Source organism: Amphibalanus amphitrite, unplaced genomic scaffold, assembly GCF_019059575.1.
Source record: "Amphibalanus amphitrite isolate SeventyFive unplaced genomic scaffold, NRLGWU_Aamphi_draft 001270F_arrow, whole genome shotgun sequence".
Lineage (NCBI taxonomy): Eukaryota > Metazoa > Arthropoda > Thecostraca > Balanomorpha > Balanidae > Amphibalanus > Amphibalanus amphitrite.
The window spans coordinates 105,903-129,427 of record NW_024882763.1 but is presented as its reverse complement, the minus strand read 5'-3'; the positions used below and the strand labels follow the sequence as shown (position 1 = coordinate 129,427).

The 23,525-nt window shown below is 50.4% G+C and overlaps 1 protein-coding gene across 2 annotated transcripts in view; it reads left to right on the top strand.

Annotated features, from left to right (window-relative positions):
* The window catches only part of LOC122371706 (protein PRY1-like), a 35,527-nt gene extending 12,420 nt beyond the window's left edge, over positions 1-23,107 (top strand). Inside the window, exons 2-12 of one of the 2 annotated variants that reach the window (XM_043348269.1) lie at positions 9,136-9,214; positions 14,514-14,658; positions 16,034-16,215; positions 18,609-18,749; positions 18,986-19,084; positions 19,787-19,901; positions 20,520-20,667; positions 20,998-21,193; positions 21,543-21,756; positions 22,001-22,096; positions 22,236-23,107. In XM_043348269.1, the coding sequence (XP_043204204.1) occupies positions 9,161-9,214; positions 14,514-14,658; positions 16,034-16,215; positions 18,609-18,749; positions 18,986-19,084; positions 19,787-19,901; positions 20,520-20,667; positions 20,998-21,193; positions 21,543-21,756; positions 22,001-22,096; positions 22,236-22,291 (1,446 nt within the window). In that variant the 5' untranslated portion in view covers positions 9,136-9,160 and the 3' untranslated portion in view covers positions 22,292-23,107. Of the gene's footprint in view, positions 1-7,386; positions 9,215-14,513; positions 14,659-16,033; positions 16,216-18,608; positions 18,750-18,985; positions 19,085-19,786; positions 19,902-20,519; positions 20,668-20,997; positions 21,194-21,542; positions 21,757-22,000; positions 22,097-22,235 lie in introns of those variants that run through there. The other variant, XM_043348268.1, reaches the window with a different exon arrangement.
* Positions 23,108-23,525: the final 418 nt, after the last annotated feature.

The window sequence follows — 23,525 nt, the reverse complement described above, 5'->3', positions numbered from 1 at the left end:
ACACGAACCTGCCTGGGAGCCGCTTCAATAGCGAGATAAAGCAGCACTTGTTGACGAGGCAACGTGGCGGGGTTGGTTAGATGGGATAAGGCCCCTTGTCAAAACAGACCACGCATTTCGAGAAGCGCTTCCGAACGCAACCTGATGGACATACGCTGCCGCAGAAACACATCTCAGCCAGTCACCTTGGAGGCTCGGTTTAGCACTCAAGGAGTCTCTTTGTGAAAAGGTCTCAAAGTATTTTCTAAGTGGCCGCCTCCGTATTTCTGCAAATCGGCATACGCATACATCCGGTCCGGCGCCGACGCCTCGACCACTCTGTCTACACTACACACCTGGTCCGCTGCCGACGCCTCGGCTACTCTGTCTACACTACACACCTGGTCCGCTGCCGACGCCTCGGCCACTCTGTCTACACTACACACCTGGTCCGCTGCCGACGCCTCGGCCACTTTGCGCTTAACACATACGCACACACACACACACACACACACACACGCACCCCCCCCCCCACACACACACACATACACACCCGGTCTGCGTCATGCATCGGCTGCTCTGCAACTCGACAGGCATCTAGCTATCGACAGACTATGAACTTCTTTCGTCCAATGTCTGAAATACTGGGCTCAACGGTGGCAGACGAGACCGAACGAACAATCCGCACACACTGAGAAAACAGTTTCTCCTTTTTCGGTCTCAGAGATCAGTTTCGGGCTAATGTCCCCGATTCAAAACAGATCACACATTTTGAGAATATTTTCTGAGCAACGCCATTGATCGCAGAAACAGAGCTCAGTCGGTACCTATTTTCGGTGTCAAGCTTTTAAAAATTAGTCTTACTATGAAACCAGTTTCCAGTCCGAACCCCAGTTTCGGTATCGCTTGAATCTAGTATTCGGGTACATGAGCCCTTAGGAAGCCTTACTGAAACCGTTTTAAAATCAGACACATTTGAGGCTGGTTTTCAGCGCTCAATTGAGTCTTTATATTCAAACTGCTCTCAAAGTGTATTCTGAGTGCAGGAATCGAGCAAGCACAGACAAAATGCATGCAAGATCATGCCCGGACACAACTACACCGACTACGCCGCTGCCTGCCGGCTCCCCACTCTCGAGACTCCGAGTAAGCGTCGCGACACTGCAATCTGCGGCAAGCTGGCAGCCGACACTTTCGCGAACCCTGCCCACCCACGGTAACCCGTGCGAGCAGCTGCCAAATGTGAGTCCCCATATGCGCTGGCAATGCAAAGTTGTCATCCCGCAGGCCAGAACGGAGCGGCAGAAAAGTCATCGGCGCCCGTGCTCACAGGCCTCATGAACAGCACGTGATTCTTAGGTAGGGGTAGGTGCGTTTAAAGTACCCTAACAATGCACCGTTCCTACTTTCCGTGAGGCACTGTGCTTTGCGTGCGGTGCCATCACAGCACCGGAATCTATGCACAACCTTTTCTACCAGTCATTCACGGCCACATGGCCATACAAACCCCATTTATGTATGTGCGGTCGTATGAGCACGTAAACCGGGTCCGCCGCCGACGCCGCGGCTAAGTTGCGCGCAACATAGGTCTACGGGACCGCTGCAGACGACTAGATAATCTGCAGCACGATATCAAAGACGAAACCAGGCCACTGATCCCAGATTCGCGGCATTCCATTTTAGCCAGCACCGATGACGTCGGTTTAGGCGCCGGGAAGCGTGCCGGGCTAAACATCACAACCCCGAGGCCGTGAACACGGGGGTCCAAGACCGACACGAGGACAAAACCATCGGATCGGACCCCCCCCCTCTCACCGCAGTGTGTCCAGGCATGGCTTCACACACACCGGAATATCAGCGAACGACACGGCAGGGCCGCCGGGAACCACAGTCGCCCCTCCCCCCCCCCACCCCCTCCCCCAAGGCCGACCGCGCCGACCGCCAGTCAGAAAAGACAGCCATCGGCGGAGCCAGAGCCGGCCGCCGGCCGCTGTCACAGCCCCGGCACCGCCATGACACCGGACCGGCTGATGAGACAGTCAACGCCGGGGCAGCCGCGGGCCCGCCTGCCGGTACTGTCCGCGGGGCCACAGAGGCTCACAGTGGGGCCGCCACGGTCCTCAAACCGGGCGACAGCGGCGGGACGGGCCGCCCGCCGCAACCTGATACCAGCCGACGCCGCACGACCCGGCTCCCCCGCTGGTCCCCCGGCGGCCACGAGAGGCAGACGACTAACGAACACCCCGAACACGGTCACGTTCCATTAGTGGGTCGCGGCGCCCCCACGCCGGTCGACAGTGAGTCACTGGCGTCACTGTGCGGGGAGTATGGGGTCCAGTCACAGCTGACTCAGGACGGGAGCCGACCTTGGGGTGGAGGGAGTCCCTCGCCGCCCCGGTTCACACTAACTGGTTCGACCCAAACTCACCACCAAGAGCCATGCCGCAATAACAGACCGGGCATCGCCAGCGGAACACACTGGGAACCTTCCGCATGCGGCATGTGCCCGGATTCGTGGTCAAACCATTAACTGCTCAGCAGAGATCGAGAAAGGTGTGGGCAGCGGACGCTTAGCCTAAGACTTTTTCATTCCATTGGGTGTATTTGGCGTTTTTTAGGGGCCGTCCTACCCTACAAACGAGCCGACGCGAGTGGTTTCGGCCGCTGACAGCCAACTGAGGCGAACGCTTGGTGATAGTGGCGCGGGCAACGGGGGCCTAATCAACTCATAGCGGCGACGCGGCTATGGAAGGTTAGGACCCTGCCCGGGCGCCACTGAACGTGACCGGAGCAAAGGGAGACGGGGGTCGGAGATAGATAAATCACCCCGCCGACAGACGCGGGGCAGACCCTGACTAGGGGTGGTGCGAAGGGGAGTGTAGGAACGGGCGCGCCGCTGGCAGGAGAGCCGAGAGGCGCGAACGGCAGTCGTCGACTGCGACGGACGGCGAGTGGAGCAGAGAGTGGGCGAGAAGTTTCCCACCCACCCTCACCTATTTAATAGATGCGACTTCGAGATTCGTCAAACCTGCATATCCTTAATCCCGACCATATACCTCGTCGTTATCACTCCGTCGGTGCGTTTTTTAGGGGCCGTCCTACCCTACAAACGAGCCGACGCGAGTGGTTTCGGCCGCTGACAGCCAACTGAGGCGAACGCTTGGTGATAGTGGCGCGGGCAACGGGGGCCTAAACTATATTTGTTGAAATAATTCCAGTAAACTGCGCCTGGAACAGCCAGTTATCTCGAAGGATCATGTAACGCTGCCTCATGACAACCTTACGATGCGAGCGAGCTCCCACCTAGCACGTAAGTGTCAACGGATGTGTGTCAGATTTCAGCCAAGCATGCCTGTGTGACCAGCTGAGTCGCGGTTGCGGGCCATGGGAATCCCCATCAGTCGCGCAATGGAGGCAGTCTCGCTTCAATGTCCAATGATGCAGGTTATATTGTGCAGCATCCTGCTTAATTGTGTACGTACAGCTGTTTGTAAATGTTATCTCATGTATGTAATGACTGATGATCCAGGTGTCATTGACTTTGTCTCTTTGACTTGTCCTTTTGAGTTTTTGGATTTTGGCTTTTTTTCTTTGGATTTTTTCGTAGTTTGACTTTATGTCCTGTTGACTTTTCGTCTTTTGACCTTTGTCCTCTTCACTTTTTGTCCTTTTGAGTTTTTTTTGTCCCTTTGATTTTTTGTCCTTTTGACTTTTTGGACTTTGACTTTATGTCTTTTTGACTTTTTGACCTTTTGACTTTTTATTTTGACTTCATGCCCGGTTGACTTGTTGTTTTTTGACTTTTTGTCCTTTTGACTTTCTGTCCTTTTGTTTTTTATTTTGACTTTATGTCCTGTTCACTTTTTGTCTTTCGACTTTTGTCCTTTTTACTTTTTGGCAATTTGACTTTTTGCCGTTTTTACTTTTTGTGTTTTGACCTAATGTCCATTTGACTTTTTGTCTTTTGACTTCTATGCTAGTTGACTTTTTGTTCATTGACTTTTTGGCAATTTCACTTTTTATCTTTTGACGTTTGATCCTTTTTGACTTTTTGCCTTTTGACTTTCCTCTTTGTTGACCTTTTACCTGTTGACTTTTAAGATTTTTGACTTCTTGCTTTTGACGTAATGTCTGTTGACTAATCATCCTTTTACCTTTTACCATTTGACTTTTCGTCCGGAACCCCAGTGAGGCGGGGACGGGCGGTGGGCGAGCGGGGTCCGAGCCGGACCGGGTCCGGCCTGGCGGCAGCTGCGTCAGGGCTATCAGCGCAGTTGGGCAGTGGGGTAGACGCCGCACAGATGGTCAGCGGAGAATGGTCGGATCAGCTGCAGAATTTGGGTCAGTGCAGTCGGCAGACTGTGGCTCCAGTCACAGACAGAACTAAACAGCGTAGTCACTAGTCAGCAATCGGCAGACTGTGATGAGGAGCCCCAGTCCCAGACTGCAAACAAGAGTGCTGTCAGCATCAGCAGACTGGTCAGACTGAAATGTGGACTGCATGTGTTCGCTAGTCATCAGCTCTAAGCGCATTATCTGGTTCATTCCTTTTGTAACGAGATCGGAATGCGATGTGTGTTCATTGTGGCTCACACTTGAACAAGAATTTTACGACGCCATGAAATGACGCATGAAGAACAAATGCTAGTGGAACAAGAAACATTCCGTGGGAATGAGACACGGCTGAAGTACCGTGAACCAATCCCTGAAATTCCACATGGAGCACGGTGCGACAAAGCCGGAGCTGTGCAGACGGTCACAGAGGCCAGCTCTGGACTCCACACCGGCCCACAAACGGCCTGTGAGCCGGACTCTCGACCAGCTGACCGTCAATTGTATGATGTGCCTGACGAGACAGCTCGAGAGCAGCTCTGAACGGAGCTTTTTAGAGTCTGCAGGGCGGCAGCTAAAATGGTGCTCCATCACATCTGCTGCGTATAAGTTCACGGGCGAATGACGCTACTCCGTCTAGCGGTCCGTGGCCTCGTTCATCTCTTATGTCTGTGTCGGCTTCCTGAAGCACTTATCTCGGCACTGTAGCATTTATTTTTGCCCTCTGCATTGCACGCCTCCGCAGCTGGTGTCTGCGCTGTTTTATCCACAGGCGCCCTGTTCCGTATACGGTCCAGCTACAGGCGCGTAACCACGAGTATGAAGTTACTGGGGACCACATGGTAGGCCACGAATATTTTTTTCCGGATCAGCCTTCGCCCGAATGGGGGGGGGGGGAGAGAGAGGAGAGAGGCGTTTTTGACCACACCTGCCAGTTATTTGTTGCGCGTGATAAGGAAAACCTCGGCGCACACCGCTGCGAAACTTGGTATGGCTTATATGATACCTCAATTTCGCATCGTGTTTGAAAATTTTGACCCCAAGTCACCAAGGTCAGATCACCAGGTCAGTAAAGTAACCATGCCTCTCAAAAACTTTGTGACTCTATCATTCCTACAGTTTAAATCCCAGAAATTTGAAACTCGACCTTTTGCATGAGGAAATAAATCAGTATGAACAATTCGTATATCTCAAAGTTTTCACATCGGTGATCTAATGTCAGGTCAATTTTACGGCCTCTCAATTATAAGTCATTGGGAGAAAATTAAAATGCTCTTCTTTTGGCCGAGAACACATTCAAACACCGTGAGTCGTGACACAGGTAAACATGACACACCGGAAAATTGCACCTGTGACCCCTTCTATGCCCCTGAGCTCATCTCAGGGCATGAAACATCTCCAACAGTTTTTTTTTTGCCACAACTTTAGATAGAAACATGCTAGAGCGCTGATAACACCATGAACGTGTTCAGCTCAACAAACCAATCAAATGACATGCAACATGACCTTTTCCGTGACCTGGACAAGGAGTCAAAGTTTCAAGTTGACCTTTTCAGGTCAACTTATAGTTCGTTCGATGCGTCTCGACGAGACAAACACGATGCCGGTAAAATCAGCGTCATACAAGTTTGGAGTCCCAAAGTTATGATACCAAAACCTTTTCCGCAAAAACGCCAGCCTGAAAGCTAAACCGTTGACCCTAGGTCAAATCTGAGAAAATTATTCAGAAAGGCCTTTGAAAAAGAGCTATCGAATGCGCTTTCCCGCAACACTGCAGCTCTATTGGTTTCTGACTTATGAGCCGATTTGTGAAAAGTTGTCAAAATCTGGAACACAAGTTCGTGAAAATTTTACATTTGGTGACCTCCAGTGACCTCAGCGATGACCTGATCGAAAATGGCGTAGGTAATTCTGAAAGAGACTGTAGCGAGCTATCTGTTGCTTTTTACCGCGTCTTTCTAGCTTGCTTACTTTCCGAGATAATATGGTGTGGCAACCCCCCCCCCCCCCCCCCCCACCATGGCGAAGTTGGCTGCGATGCCCACCCGGGCGCTGGCTAAACAAAACATCCATGGTTTTGTCCTCCGTTGAGTCGTTGACTACATATTACTCTTCACGTCGATTTAGAGACAATAATTCGCTATTTAAGCAAATTGAGGAAGTCGTCGGGTTTACTGGGGACGGTCCCCAGTAACCCAAAAGCTACTGGGGACAGGTCCCCAGTGTCCCCAGTGGTGGTTACGCGCCTGTCCAGCTAGAGGGCAGGCTTCTGTCAAAAACGCATGGACGTCACATATTTTGTCAGCGAGATCCGCCTTTTTACACCGGTTGATTGGATTAGTGTGTCGGCTGTAGCGGTGATCTGGCGATCCCGCTCGGTCTGCCGGCCCTCAATATTAGCGTCTGGCTCTCGATATATCGCCTTGGCCCTGTTGTTTGTCGGGTGGTGCGTGCATCGGTCGGCGGCTGTGCGTGACAGTCGATATGATAGGCCAGTCCTCCGGGCCGGGCGTGTCTCCCCTGCTTCGCCGCCCCTCGGGAAATGCTCGTGATGAAGATATTCACGGACGTGAGGACCGACCATTAGGAATGAGGGCGGTGACAGGGTAGGGCAGCATCAGATATTGCACAACCGACCCTCGAGAAGCCGATGACAGTACCTTGCAAACTCTAACTCGGAAGGACCGTGCAACGCGTGCTTTATCTACAAATGGTCGGTGTTGTTACTTGGTTCTGTATGTTCGACTTTATTTTTAGTCCCATAGCACACTAGCCGTGCCAATGTGATGCCAACTCACCACCCTTGCATTGTCGCAGGAATCTCACTGAAGGGAAGAAACTTCAAATAACTTAATCGCGTTTACAATGAAATGTTGTCAGATACAGAAAGTATTGATGACGAACGAATATAATTATACATAGATAGACATCACCATGCAGCGCTAAATGAAACAGGAAAGTCGCACACTTTAGGCAGCTCACGTTCATTGTATGCATGCCTACGGTGCCCAAGCTGCAAGACGTTCTACATAAGAAGTCCATTAGCTGTCCCGCCACGCTCAGAAGCTCTGGGCCATAAACGGAGCACGACTGTGCACTGGCCGGTGGGCGGCGGCCATCAACCCAATTAGCTGATGACAAATATCCGCGTGTGATAAGCCCACCCAGAAGTCGCGCTGAACGTCAATCGGTCCATGCATCATGCTGTTTTTATCTGAGTAATTACTCGATATAAAAACAGCGGTGGAGAATGAGAGGAAACACGAGGTCAGCGTAAGTCAGGCGGCTGGCGGGGAGCAAGGGGCGGAAGCCGCACTGCCGGGCGGTGCCTCTGCAATCGGCCCACCGTTAGTGGGCAGGGCGGCCGCAATTTGAGCCACACTTATCTAAATAGGCCAATCTCGTGCTTATGAGGAGGCTGCACGGTAGCGATTGAGATTGCATTCCGCCGCACGGGAGTGCCGCCCGGACAAAGTTTGTTTGCAGCTATCGCGAACTGTTCATGACAGCCGCCCACTGACCGGGGTTAATTCACTCATCAGGTGACGGTTTGGGATAGGGTTGTGTGCTCTGATTTTAGAACTCTATGGGCGAAGCAGATGGGATGGCAGGTTGTGGAGAGGTGGGGGTAAGCGGAGAGGGGCGGACTGGAGGAGTTCCGTTTCCTAGCTGGGGACGAGACGGTGAATCAGGAACATGTGACTGCACTGCGGCCGCCCACCAGCTCGGGTTCGAGCCGCGTGACCGCAGCAATGTGCCGGAGAAGTGACGTCGTCTGGAAACTAGTTAGACAATGAACGGCTTGAGGCAGCCGGCACGACAAGAAACCTTTGTTTGCCGTGAGTGCATGACATAACTTGTCCTGGGATGACAGAAAACAGCCAGATAATCGTCAAAGTTTCGAAAAATCAGCCTGGTCCCTTTCGCTGCCATCCTGAAGTTTAAAATGCATCCCAGAAGATCACGGAATAAATTTATTTTTTCCTTCTATTTACTGAGAAAACGTTTGAATTCCTTATCAATTGTACTTGCAACAATCACAATCCGTGAACCTCTGTCCACAACTAGGAAAGAAAATGAGATAACAACCAACCACTGCCCTCCTCCATCCACTGTTCCGTTGCAAGCAAACAAACCAAACAGCGGCCGGCGGCTGCATGTTGTGGAACGCCCCGCGGCTCGGTTTTCCACCAGCCGCCCATCACACTGCTGACCGCCGCTTTACTTGTCCATCGTCGGCTGCCGCTCGGGTCAGCCACTAAATACAACACGCTAACCCAATAGTATCAGCAGAGACTCAGGATACGTCTGCCAGAAATAGCTTATCTGGATCAATTGCCCAATTCCTGACCAACTGCAAGAGAGATGATTTGGTAGAACGGCATGGCCACTGCATGGTCCACCGAATGCTCTAATTATAATTCAATAAAAACAGCGGTACATGTCCGAGTATTAGCTTGGTCTCACACATATACGTTTTACGTCAGTCCCGTCACACCATTTACATTAGCGTGTCCTGAATTCGGCGTGGCGGCCATTTCCGCGGCTGCGCTTCCTCTGGGTGTCAGTGCGGTCGGCGCGGTCGGCCCGCCTTCCGGGGTGTTTAGGAGGCACTGGAGCGTGCGGCGACCTCGCGCGGCGGTCGGGCGGCGGGCTGTGCAGAGAGCAGTGCAGTACGCGGCGGCAGTCAGTCCGGTGTCGGCGGCTGCAGAGAGCGAGCCATCGCGCCGCCGCCGTCACCATGTCGGCCGTCTCCCGAGTGCACCGCCAGCTCCATGTGAGCGGCTCGGGCGGCACGCTGACGCTCGATGCCGCCTCCCCCAGGTGGTTGGATTTTCGGAGCAGCACCATGCCGTCCGTGGTGAAGAAGGAGGTGAAGACCTCCACCAAACGGGACCCCCAGGTGAGTGTAGCTCCCTAGGCCGCCAAAACAAGACCCCAGGTGAGTGCCACTGGTTCCACCAGACGGCGGGTGTGCCGCCCCGTGTCCCTTCAAAGGCAAAGTCCAAACGGAGCAAAGAGGTGAGTGAGTGTCGCCCTTGTCTCTTCCTGAGGCAAGTGCCAACCTGTATCCCTTTCAGAGCGAGTGGCGCCCTGACTCCACAAACAGGACCCACCGGTGAGTGAGTGCTATCGTCCTTTCCCGCGTCCCTTAAAACGGGACCCAAAGTGTCACTCCCGACTCCGTGTCCCCTCCAGCGGGGAGTGCCGCCCCGCGTATCTTCCACAGGAGAAGAATGTCGTTCCGTGTCTCTTCCAGTGTTGTGTCCTGCGCCTCTCACAAACGGGACACACAGAGCACTCGCAGAACGGGCCCCAGATTTGAGTGCTGCCTTCCAAAACACTCCCACACAGCCGACAGGGAGTTCATGTTTATATCCTGACCCGTGACCGTGAGAGTTAAATCACTCGACGAGTGCATATACACAGCGTGAGAGACTCTTGAGATAGCACGCTTCCTTGCCGTATTCAGATGAAAGTTAATTGCGCGGTTTTAGGGTCTGTTGCCGAGCGAGGTTTTAGGGGTATCTGGACAAATGCGGACCACCATCGTGGGTCTTATCGTTGGTAGTTTGGCAAACGATAAACTGAGGTCACTGTTTAGATGAAATGAATATCATGTACTGAATCTGGATGCACAGTTGCACAACATTCCGGGGCAATGTTTTGCGCATGGTTTACGCTAGGAAACATGTTGGGTTCCTGCGGGCGCCTGGACCGTTCAATGATGTGACTGGCGAGTTAACCCGGCAGTTGCTGGGGTATTTCGCCACCCACCGTTTGCTGGGGGGGGGGGCGTTAAACGCCCCCAGCCGATAACTCGAGAACCAATAGGCGCAGCGAAACGCACGGGGCGGCAAACGAAAGAGCGCGACGAGACGCTTCAGATGAGTACTTTAAAGTTGAATTTTGAGGTCACAGGTCGGGTCAAGGTCAGGTCAAATACCTGAAATCGGCCTTTCAGGAGCATGGACTTCAGGACTTCGCAATGGGCGCCTCTCGCCATAAACTCTGTCAAAACGGTGCACAATCCATCTTATAAGGCCTACAAGAGTGTCAGCTCCATATAGGGGTCAGTCAAGCATAGGTCAGGGTCAAGGTCAGGTCAACCAGGTAAGCACATATCCCCGAAAATCAAAACTGATATTCGCAGCCTGTGACACATGTTTTATAGGTAATTTGGGGCGTAGAACACGATGGTGACATTCATTTTATCATATGTGTACGTGTTTGGCTCAAAAAGTTCAATTTAAGAAATTCATGTATCATGGTCGTGAAGAAGTCACGAAAAATTGCCAAGATTCAGTTCAAGATTTTGGAAAATGCGGAACGATAATCAATAATCGAAGATAGCCATTTGATTGATCATGGTATTGGCAGTCTAATGGCGTTTACGGCATGTCTGTATGTCTATTCTGTGATTTTATATGATTTTTTGAACATATGCCTTTTTTGGTCGAAAACTCAGAAATCATGACGTCACTAAAACCTCGATATCTCAAAAATTTTCCGACCGATGTTTTTGAAACTTTGTCACAATAAACTTCAATCAATTCCCTACAGGTACCCAAAATTTGGCGCGCCTGCGGCGCGCCGTTTTTATGCTATGGCCCGGCGAAAAAAGTGGGGGCGTTTAACGCCCCCCCCCAGCAACTCGCGGGTTAACGCCGGTTTAGCAAGCTTTCCTATGAATCGTTCTGCATTCATACCCGTGCACGGAGCTGACATATTTTCCGTACCAAGTCAGGTCATTTAGCAGAGGGATACACAACGCACACTATTACCTGTTACTATCCTCAATCCATAACCCGCAAAAACCTCATCTACATACATCCAGGTATTCCCGCCGATCAGGTTCCGTTACCGTACACGCCACACACGCCTGTCAGGTTCACAGGCACGTTGACGCTGTTTACCAAACACGGCGGGTGGTCGGGACGCCGGCCCATCCCGTGCTCGCGGCTCATCATCACGCGAGCCGCGGGCCGCCAGCTGTAGTGATCGCTGCACGCGCGGCTCTCACCGTGAGCCGGTGCACAAGGCCGTGCACCGTGACGCCAGATCAGTGACTTCTCACAGTCAACGCACAGACAGACGCGCATACACGACAGTCGACAGTGCAACTAGCTGGTGTGTTCGTACAGCGCCTTGCCGACCTATTTCGGACCACATCAGGACGAGAGGAAGTCATGGAGGCGAGGGGAGGGGAGGGGACGGGAGGGGAGGGGAGGGGAGGGCGTGGGCGGACCATCTGCGCCGCGCTCCAGGAGCGGCTCTTGCAGAGCTCCCGCTCACGTCACGCCGAGACCAGAGTCCCGGTCACGAGGCTAGGTTTTCGGGGTGCTTGGGTTCTGTGTATATTGCCATCTGCACGTGTTTAGCAGAAGGACCTGCATACCCTGCAACTGAGCACGGTTCAGTTGGCGTGGAGACGAGTCGGCTTCAAGGAAACGGATACGCAGCTGGAAAAGTCTACGCCTAAGGTTATAGAGAAGTTTCATTTCATAAACTAAAGAAGTTCTGTTCGGTCACTGAGGATTTATACTGGTCTGTAAACTTGCTTTCATATGCATGAATATGCATAATTTAAATTTACGAAGTAGACCCTAACGTGGAAATCCAGCTGCGGGCGGCGTGATAACCTTATATCGTATTTCAGTTAGCTCCGACTTCAAAGTCATGCAGCGTAAGTTCATGCTCACATCCGTGTCTTCTCACGATCATGTCGCATCAAACTCTCACTATATGTGAACTTCTAACCGAGCGCGGTCAAATACAGGGCGATATTGAGTTAACGAGGCGCACGCTGCGACCACCAGCCGGTCACATTACCCCGCCGTGCTCGCTGATATAGGTCTGGGTACGGAGGAGCTGTGTGTTGTCTGGGGCGCTCTGGCTGCCTGTACTCGTCTATGCACAGTTTGCACATGCCGTCTGCGCACGCTACCGTGGTCTCTGAGAGCTCTGACGCCACTGAGCGACGCGGTGGGTTTGATGATCCAGCAAGACCACGCGTTGTGTCCCACCGTCTACTTACATCATTACAGCGACCTCACTGCTTCGGTAGTTTGACATTTGGGGTCACTGGAGAGTGGAGAACGGGGGTGAGGGATAGAGGAGGAGAATGGAAGAGTTGTTGCCTTGGGAAACCGTCGGCAGTCGCCGCTCGGCTCCACACTTGCCTCAATTGAGTCCTGGCGCGGTCATACGACTGCGGAGTTCTGCGCACTTGGACCCGCCTCAGCCCGGCTGTAGCGCGCACCTCACCGGCGCTCAGCACTCACAAGAGCGACCCACAGCCGACTGACACCTCACCCCGCTGACCCCGGCGACCTCTCCTGACCTCAGTGACCTCTGCTGACCTGCGGGTAACCAACCGCTGCCCCATGACCTCACCAACAATCACCAAAGGCAGCCGTCAATCGTCCGAAACCTCAGCACCGCCGGTTTAACTCTGATTAGCTCATTTTACCCCAGCTCCCACAACTCACATCAGCCTTCCTGAGCTCACTCTAGCTCACCCAAACTCTGCTCACTCCCGACCGTTCATTCGTCAAGCAGTAGGTATGTAGTTGTTAGGCTGAAAGCTCCAACGGGTATGGTGGTTGTCGAGAACTGTACTGCTCGGTGCAGTACAGTTCAGCACACACCGAACAATGCCCCAGCCGGATTCACTGCTTGTTTTACGGGACAGCGGCCCGCCCACCAGTTTGCGATCAGAAAGCGCCGCCTCCTCCCCTTTCACTCTACCCGCCGCTCCCTGCTCTGCCTCGGCCACACCCACCTCTCTGTGAGCTCTGTGCAGCACCACGGCCCCTCGGCGCTGCTGGCTTGGGCTTCGCTAGCAGGAATATCTCGGTACCCGTACCGAGATAGTCGGAGCGATAAGCCGTAAGACGTCTGACTAACACGCGTTTCGGCCGAATATTTGCACTTCAAGTGTCAACGCCCGTTAGATGGGCCTGGGAACCGAACAGGCATAAACTGACGAAAAACACATTCCAGTAATGAACCTGCAGATTTAACATCCTCTGCTCACGCATATCGTTGAAAGCGCGGCGCCTGCATCGGTTAGCTGTGCAAACTCCGGCAGCCTTCGGCAAGTGGTAGCGACACCAGCTCACCTACATATTTGCGTTATCGACTGAACGCAAGGTTAGCAATGTATACTGACGCGGAGAAGGTAAACCTGCGTGTTGACGTGCCTTGCCTTACATACACAAGGCTTTACAAAGTCCGACCTTGGCGATAGCACACCGAAGCATTGAGTCATATGAACCGAGCTTTGATAGGTGCTACTCGGGTATCAGCTTCTGAAAGGTCCAGGGCTCTTTCGGGTGCAGTATGCCTATAGGGCCAGCAATTGGCCAATATCGGTCGGTATTTACAGCACGCAGTCACACAGGCGGCCTCACAGGCGGCTGGAGCAAACGAGTGATGTGGTAACTGATAACTGAGGTCACTAAATCCCATCACTGGCGGATCTAACATTTGGGGCAAACGCCCACCTCGCAGCGGCCGAAACCGATGAAAATTTGTCGTTTTTCTAGAAAGGAAAGAAGACCACACACTATTCATAAAAAAGTTTGCTTTAAACTGCACAGCCGTGCAAAAGGAATCGATATCCGAGTTTTCCAAAGTCGGCGATTTGTTCGGGGGTCTGCCCCCCCCCCCTCCGCAGCGTCCGAGACCGCCTGTTTGGCTCAGCCTTTGAATCCCATTGCACCGAGACAGCACTTGCACCGCAGATACCGTATTTTTACTCGCGTCTGGTTCCCTATCGGTATTTATCAACCACTTACGGCCTCAAAGCAGGTACAGTCTACGGAACTTGTATGTATCTGTGATTTAGAGATTATCAGTGGCATGCATCTGAGAGGGCCCTTGAGATATACTATGTTAAGTAACTCGTTTGGCACGGAATAAAAAAGGGACACCCAGTGTGACACTATCACGATGAACCGTCGGCCGGTCTTTCTAAGAGATAGCCGATAGCACACCGAGACGAAAATGATGTAACTAAAATACCTGTAGATTTATACATCGTGCAAGTCTGAAACGGGATTTAGATACGCTCTTGTAAGTGCCCTAGCTCAACAGTCGCTGGCAAATGAGCATTAAATGCCATCAAACCACTCAATTTACCAGAATTCTTCCTCTATCAAAGCTCAACTTTAAACTAATGTATGGACGTGTTTCAGCACCCGGAGATTGAGATAATCACGACGGAGACCATCGAGACGCTGGACGACGGCTCGAGCACGACCACCATCAAGACGGTGAAGAAGGGGCCCGGGCTGGACACCTTCCACAAGGAGACGCGCCAGGCGCTGGAGGACAGCAAACGTGAGTCGCCGGGGCACGGTGGCGCGGCGGTGGCGAGGAGCTTTCTGGCGAGACGAAACAGCGTGTAATACTCGGCTCGTGATGTACGAGGCTACCATGCACCGGGATGCAGCAATTGCACGTTACTTTCACACCTGGTATGTGCCTATCAAAATGCCTACGTCAAACGATGCCGGCTTAACGATGCACCTCGCGATTTCGTAAGCCTGTATCCGTACAAAAACAGCGAGATGACAACTGCGATAGACACTCGACCAATATTGTCATCGTCGGATAGGGAAGACTTGGTCAATGCTAGGGTAACGGAACAGTTAGCATTAATTAAGAGAGCTAATGCTGCATATGACAGGCTGAGTACTGATTGCCACGGTCCCGGGTAAAATGCCGAACAAACACCGATTAAAGACGCCATATCGCTCGCACACGGATAAACGGAAATGTCATGAGCCCTCGGAAGCTCCGGGCGCGATAGAGGCCAATCGGTGACAAGCTGCTATCAGCAGGTGCTCGAATTGTCAGATAGTGTCCACTGAGCTACACTGTGTGTGCTACACGGTGTGTGCTACACTGCGTGTGCACTGACTTTTTGCACATTTAATGTTTCTCCTCCTCCAGAAACTTTGCATGACTTAAAGGGACCCTCCCACCTTCAAAAAAGTTAATGAATTGGCATGAAAGTGATGTCGCTCAGTTCAGAAAGAGCAAAAACGAATATCTACCAAATTTCATCGAAAAATATTCACCGGTTTTCAAGATATTATACTTTTACTTTTGTTTACTTTTTGGGATCTACGCTGCTCCTAGCGACTTTATTTGAAAGTGCGGCATTTGTTGCGCGCAAAGCAGCATATACCACCGCGCGCTACAAAATGTTTTAGTCAAACATTTAACGGACGTTCGAAAGCCTGATGACGTCATCAGATTCCCGTAATGGTTAAGAGATAGGGACCACGCTGGTCCCACCCTGCAAGTAAAGGGAAGAAATTTCTTGAACACCATAAAGCTGCGGGGGTTGCGACCAGGATAAATGGTGGTTTCTGAGCCTGGCCGCAAACTTGGCTATCTCAACTCAAAACTAATGTTAAGGTGGGAGGGTCCCTTTAAACAATGTTGGTTCACTGTCACACCAATACGACATTTTCTCGACGGATATTCAGAAAAAAACGCCTCGTAAATAAGCTTAATGTAAAATGCAGTTTTGTAGCGTGAATAGTCGAATACGCATGGATACTGGACACCAAATTTAAAAAGAAAACGCAAAACTGGATGTGAATTATGAAATTCGTGTAGTCTATTCTTCGCGTCTTCATTTCTTTATTCAATAGCATCTTATTCGTCTCTCTCACCGTCACATATTTTTGTCTCACATCTGCAGACGGTAACCGACGCCGGTCGTCTTCGTCATCGTCCGATGGAGGCAAACATCACGGTCGACGTAATCGCAGCTCCAGCCCTGAGAAGAAGAAGGGAGGACTACTCTCCAAGTTTAAGAGGGATAAGACACCCAAGTCGCGCAGCCCGAGTCCCAAGGCGTCGAAGTCCAAGAAAGACAAGGAGGTAGGTCACCCATCCTAACTACAAGACCTATACAACTTCACTGTAGACACTAGACACGTAGTAAAGCAGAGGGAATAAATCTGTTTTGGTTGCGAAATTAAAAGTTCGCCTCTTCCAACTTGCAGTGAGCCTTATCCCTTGTCCACACTTTACCGCTTTGAAGCCTTCTTCGTGAGTGGTGCAGCAAAGACAGAAGCACATGCATGCAATATAATGTTCCTTTTCGTTAAAAATGAACTACCTGCTTTGAGCCGCGGAAATTTTGGGTAATAACATAGGAAGAAAACGTTATATGCCTATATAGGTATGCAAAAAGTCTTAATTATAGGTATCTAAATTGTAGCACCAACAAAAAAAAACTCTATACTAACACAACTTTATTTAGGCTCTTCCCTTTTAAAATCTTTCCTTTATTTCTTATCAGCGTTTTGTTCAAATATCCACACCAAAAATGTGACGTCCAGAGGCAGCTAAATAATGAAGCAAAGAAACCACCCACAGAGAAAGCGCGAAGAATGAAATAAAGTTTACAGCATGAAGTCAACCAGCATGAATGATGAAAGTGGACCCGTGAGTACCATGATTGTACTGTCTTACTATTCATGGTCATCTTAAAAACTACTCTGCTAAATGCTATGATAAATGCTGCGCAGCCTTTCAATAGAGCGCCCGGCTAAACCTCATGTTAAAAGCGTAGAAAAATGGCCGAAAAGGCCCAAACCAATAGGGTTAAAAAGGAGAAAGTCGGTGACACAAATCGGTACTGAGGAAATCGTGGAACAAATCGAGGAATACATCGTACATTTGGAGCGAACAATCGAAGACCAGCGTGTATTCATCAAAAGTTTGTTAGAAGAAAATCGCACCCTTAAACTAAAACAAAAGATAAGGCGAAACATTGCCGATCCGCAAGAAACCTCCAACTCCCCAACAAGTTACGCCCACACAAGAATCAGCGGAGGTGCAAAGCATTCAAGGGAACCAACTCATAAGCTACAAAGCAAACCAAGGCCGCCCGGGCATATATATCTCAAGAAGCGTGACAATATGACTTTGATCGAGAGACTCTTGAATCCAGAGAATATCATCACACAGCCGTTTTCACGCTCGCAGCCTCGCCAGCGCCGTTCGAATCCCACTCTGGGGACGGTCCGTAGCTCGTCGGCAGGCAGGGGACAGAAGGCGGCCAATAATACCGAGCCCAGCCGAGTCCAGTCGCAGCAGACGTCCGGCCGACCCGGCGCGGAGATCAGGAGGCCGGCGGACAGCACCTGGATCCAACAGTGGCTCGAGGAGGAGGCCGCCGATGACGACTTGTGGTCCGACTACTGAGTTTGACGGATGCCATGACTCAACTGCAACTTGTTTCGAAAACATCGCTTTGCTTTTTGAGCATAACTGATCAACTGTTTGTATAACAATAAGAGCCTAAAACTTCGGAAATGTGTTTACACAACACTGGGATTATTTTCAAACGGGTTAAAACGACCATTGTCTTCATCCCATGCTGAGCCGCATATGTCGCAGATAATGCTACGGCACAGGAAGGATATATTCAGACAAGCCACTTTATCCACTTCTGGTCGTCTGTGTACCTCTCCGAATGGTGACGCACTGTTGCAATGAGATGTAACGACCACTGCACCACTGCACCAGCGCAAAATAAAATAAAAACAGCGAGCATGTTAAAAAAATGCAGACGAGACGTTTTTACCGAAATCTATTCTTCACGACATCAGATGAAGTCCTAATAAACTTGCAATAAACGTATACAATGTTGATGATAAATCAAGCTATGATAAATGATAAATGATGATAAATGACAATCTATATGAATGCGTTATTCACCTGAAAACAATCAATACGGGCAGGCTCTAATGGAACATCACCGAAGACCCTTAGCAAGCGTATTAGATTTTTGGGCCGTCACATTAGGCCGTGCAGATGAGCGGCAGTTCTTGCTACACCTCTACGCAGTCATTCTGGTCTTTTCACGTCCCATTTCCCCTGAAATTCGAAAGACAGTCAACGGTAATTACCTGCGCTGAAAAGTCCAGGTCCTCCGAACAGACGCCGATGCCCGTGCGGGTGACCTCAGATCGAAAAGTACCTAGTCGCTCAGAAGGCATTCAGGCGGTACATAGTCAGGCATCTGTGGCGGCTACCTCAACTCGGGGAGCTGTCTCTGTCAGCTGGTGTCTCCGATTTTACGGTTCTAAAATAACATACTGGGCTACCATTTTTTTTCCTACGCTGATGGCGCAAAAGCAGCAGGGTACTTCCCGTTCGACCCAGGTGGCTCATTTTTAGTGTGAAAGGCCTGAGCACCGCACTTTCCAGGCAATGCAAACCCTAAAGTGATCTATTTTAACCTCTCTTTTCTGTCGTTTCAGTCCAAATCGAAGAGCCGCCACCGCAGCAGCAGCAGTAACAGTTCCAGTGATGACGAGGACAGCTTCGAGCAGGACTGCATCAACGCCCACAACGACTACCGCAAGAAGCACGGCGCGCCGCCGCTCGAGCGCAGCAAAAAGGTGCGGGTGCCGCAAGTCGTGGGGTGTCAAACATCTTTCCACTCACCCAGTGCATGGGGATTAGCTGGATACCGATGGTCCTCCAATTGAATATTAAATATCATAACGGGTAAAAGATTCGAACTCATGCTGGTAAGCTTCACATTTCTTAGAATACTAATATTTTCACATGTAGTAGAGAATTCACCATGCTTTCATTTGAATTACAGGATACTAATTTATTGTCCCTCTTCCAGCTCACGAAGATGGCAAAGGAGTGGGCCAAGCAGATAGCAAATGACGACAAAATGTCGCACCGGAAGGACAACTCGGAAGGCGAAAACATCTACTGCAAGGTAGGGAAAAAGGTTCCCCAATCCAACGACCCGCCAATTCACTCTAACCACCCTCTAACCAGTGGAATTAACGTTCTAAAGTGTGATTTTTTTTCGTGTGTCCTAACATATATACCTATACTCATACGAATGGCCAAGGGGCAAGGGCGTTCCAAACCAACCCTAGAAAGTGGTCCTGTGACATGCTAACACCTTCCACGCTAATCTTGGACTAGGACCAATGTTTTCCTTTTCCATCGGTTCGTCGATTCATAAATCACCAGTCGCTCTTACCTTCTCAGCATTCTAGTCAGGGTAAACATAAATGACATCCGCTTCTACCAGCCAACGCCCACCTAAACTAGTTTTTCTCCGATCGCTGACAACTTGACTGGTCGAAAACAATAATCGCTATAAAAATTAATTGGAGGATAGTCACTATCATTCCTATTCATCCGCTGATCTTGCACATTAACCGTCTAAACGGTTGTCACTATTCCTTTCCCCTCGGTTCATTACATCCAGTGTCTTGAGACTGGCCAGTTTCCAAGCAGCTCACCAGTAACACTTTCCCTCTGTGCTCCTCGATCCTCGCCGTTTGATCCACTCACTCGGTATATTCCCACCGACTGGTGCCCTAACTCGACTGCAGTAGCGCCCTCTGTGTGCCACCTCTAACGGTCCGTTGCCGCGCTCTAACCCACCGCTGTGTGCCCCGCGCAGTGGTCCAGCAACCCCAAACACAAGGTGAAGGGCAGCGAGGCAGTCGACTCGTGGTATGCCGAAATCAAGGACCATGACTTCTCCAAGGAGCCCTCTCCTGGAGTGCTCAAGAGCGGTGAGGCACATTTACGGCTGAATCCACTGTCAACTTTGCAGGCATTCGATTGCAATGTGGCCGCTCTGCGTTCACATTCCATTGTTGACTTTTCATTGAGTTAAAAGATAATCGTAAATTACTTGGATGATTCACAATCCTTATTTGCCGAAATAAGCATATCACATGAATTGCATTATGGTAGCTTATGAGTATATTCTATTGGTGACCGGTTGCCTGCATGCCGAGCATGAAATATCACTTCACGTAATGGTGTCTGTTCTTTCTTGCGCATGTTAATATCTGCCTAACAAGAATCCTATAGGATTATCCTGCACTTATAACAAAATTATACCCCGTAAGCTTGAAGAATATCGCCTTGGTCTTCCTGTTGCAGTCTATACAATAGCCACATATTAGCCGTATAGTCAGAAAAAAAAAACAGCTTGGGCAGTTTCTATGTACTGATGCACCATATGCAAAATAATATCAAGCGCCGGTCGTTCAATATCGTCACTGGGAGGTCAGCTCTGGCTCTTTGTTTTCGAAGAAAGGTGCTTTCAACGAAGTTAACTCACACAAGGCGCGCGACCCATGTGACCTGCTCTGAAGCTCGATCGTTGTCCGCTCTGTCGACAGGCCACTTCTCTCAGGTGGTGTGGCTGAGCACCCGCCAGGTCGGCGTAGGCAGGGCGCGCTCCAAGTCGGGCCGGGTCTACGTGGTGGCCAACTACAGTCCCGCCGGAAACTTCCTGGGCGACTACTGCGACAACGTGCCGCCCGTCGGGTGAGAGGGGTTTCTGGGGAGAACCCTGCGACAGGGTACCGCCCGTGGGTGAGAGGGGTTTCTGGGGAGAACACTGCGACAGTGTACCGCCCGTGGGTGCAGAGCTCGACTTGGGGACGTGGCACAGAACTCTCGATAGGGAGGAGTGCCGGCCTGGGTCAAAATATGAAACGTTGGTTAAACGTGGATGGGAGAATATGTTGATTGTGAGCGCGGTTTATTACTAGATCAAACCAGTCATCCTCTTGCGGTGAAAAGAGGTATCGATGCCGCAGTCTATACTAAATCGCTGGTGAGTTTATAATCAACTGATTTTCTCTTCCATCGCAGCGGATTCCCGGCTGGCTTCAAGCCTAAACGTGACGCCCCGCGGGTAGAAAAGAAGAAGAGCAAGAGCAAGCGCCGAAGCAGCAGCAGCAGTAGCAGCAGCAGCAGCGACGAAGAGGACTTTGCCGAGGAATGCCTGAAGGCGCACAACGAGTACCGGAAGAAGCACGGGGTCCCGTCGCTGAAGCTGAACAAAAAGGTATGGCTCCCACCGTGGCATGTTAACACGGATGCATTAAAGCAGCAACATTATTTTTTTTTGTTATTTTGCTAACACGCGACGCAATGTGACCGACGGCGGCCACGAGCTCGGTTTGATTTGAAAAGAAGTGCTTGCGTGAAGACTTCTTACAGTTGCCTGGAAATCAGCTGGCTCTGGCGGGTTCAGAAATAAATGTGCCCAATATTCAGAAACCCTATTGGAATACTAGTTAACTTTTTCCACTTAACTAATTGCTGTTCTTCTTTTGCCGCGCTTAACGGGATAGCCTTCTAAAGGTGCAGCACATTCCACAGTATTCACGCATTGTGATCGGCCGTGTCCCCAGATGTGCAAGTACAGCCAGCAGTGGGCCGACACAATCGCCGAGAAGGACAAGATGGAGCACCGGCAGGACAAAAAGTACGGCGAGAACATCTTCTGCGTGTGGAGCGACGACCCCAAGTTCAAGGTGAACGGCCGCGAGGCCGTCGAGAGCTGGTACAGCGAGATTAAGGATCACAAGTTCGACGTCGAGCCGAAGGCGGGAGTCATGAAGTCGGGTGAGTGGCCGCAGGGAGTCGAGTGAAACGATCCGGTGTCAACAGAACAAAATTAATATAAATGCAGTATGTAGACGTGAAGCAAAATAGTTTATATGAAAGACGTGGACGGTATGCAGACAAGCTGTAGTTAACTCTCTTCGATATGACAAAGACACTGTGTTGAAGTATATACTGTATAGGCATGATCATCTTAATGATGGCCCGCCCGATAACCGACTGCGCTCAATGTTGTTGTTTTCAGGCCACTTCTCTCAGGTAGTCTGGAAGGAGTCCAAGGAGCTGGGGGTCGGCAAAGCCCGCTCCAAGAGCGGCAAGATCATGGTGGTCGCCAACTACGGTAATTACAGCGCTTCTTGTATCAAACATGCTATTTAGTTCAATTATCTTACAACTGACTGAATGCTTCAATCATTTATAAATGCAATCGCTGCCAACGTCGAGACAAATATTAAAGTGACCCTTTCCTATCGTTTCAGATCCGGCTGGCAACTTCATCGGTGATTTCACAAAGAACGTGCCCAAGCCCCTGTAAGAGCGTCCGAGGACAGATACCAAGTCACGGCCAGTGTTCCCCGCGAGCGCGAGCGATAAACCCCGCCGGCTCGAGCGATAATTTAGCGCCCCGCGAGGGTTTTAAGTGAACTGCTTGGTGACCAATGTGAAGCAGTCTTTTTCCACTGCCTCACGTGTGACCGTGAATGTCTGTGTGCGATTTCGAGCGAGTGCTGATGGATTTATATAGCTAGTCGGCAGGGCTTAGCTAGAGACAGAAGTCTATATTTTGAAAATGTGTGAAGTTTGTCAACCAATTCAGCGACATGGACAAGTGCATGCATAAAGTAAAACTGCAGCAGATGGATACTGCTGCATTTGAATGCGTAAAAGATATTTATTTATTGGCTAGGAAGTCAAACTTAAGACTAGGAAAAAAGTATTCAAAGAAGACTTCTAGGCACGCGGCGCTCGGAACGCTTTCTGTGGGAAGGCGGGGGGAGGCTCGTCACGGATGAGCTGTGCAAATGAGCTTGTGCTTTGGTGATAAATTTTGCATGCGAGTGATTATATGAATCTAGTCGATTTTCCCCTAAACAAGTGATTATGTGTAAGGGGCTGTCGCATATCAAAGTTGGTGACTGATGATTTATATTATTAAATGGCAAAGCATTTGAAACGCCGTTTAATACAACGTAGCTAGAATTCTTCCAGTTAAGTAATGTGTAATGAAACCATTTTCTCGTCCACAGTGCTTCAATGTCTAGTCTGATTAATTTCATAGATAAAGTGCCCGATTGCTACGACATTGTGCGAAAGAACAGCGCTTTATGCAGCAAATATATGTTGTTAGTAATTTTTCTCTTTGCCTGTTGAGACGCAGGATTCCGACAGCAACGATGAGCGAGTGATTGGCCGCGATGCAGGCCAACTAGTGCGCTGTACAATGCGAGATAACTTGGGTTACCATCGGACTCGTGTAATAGCGTTACGGTCCAAGGGCGGACATCGATACAAGTGGCGCTACTCTAGCGGTAAATCTGAGAACTACTGACCGATCTCTGGTCATGTGACCTTGACCCGGTGCGAGCGACTTTAGCGAGTGTCATTTGAGCGAGCGTCATTTGAGCGAACCATTTTCAGCGACTGGCAACTTAGCGAATATCAAATTGAGCGATTAGCAATTATAGCGATTATCAATTTAAGCGAAAGCTATGTTTCAGCGACATCTTTTTCGTCGACTACAGTTTGAGCGACTGTCGTTTCAGCGAAAC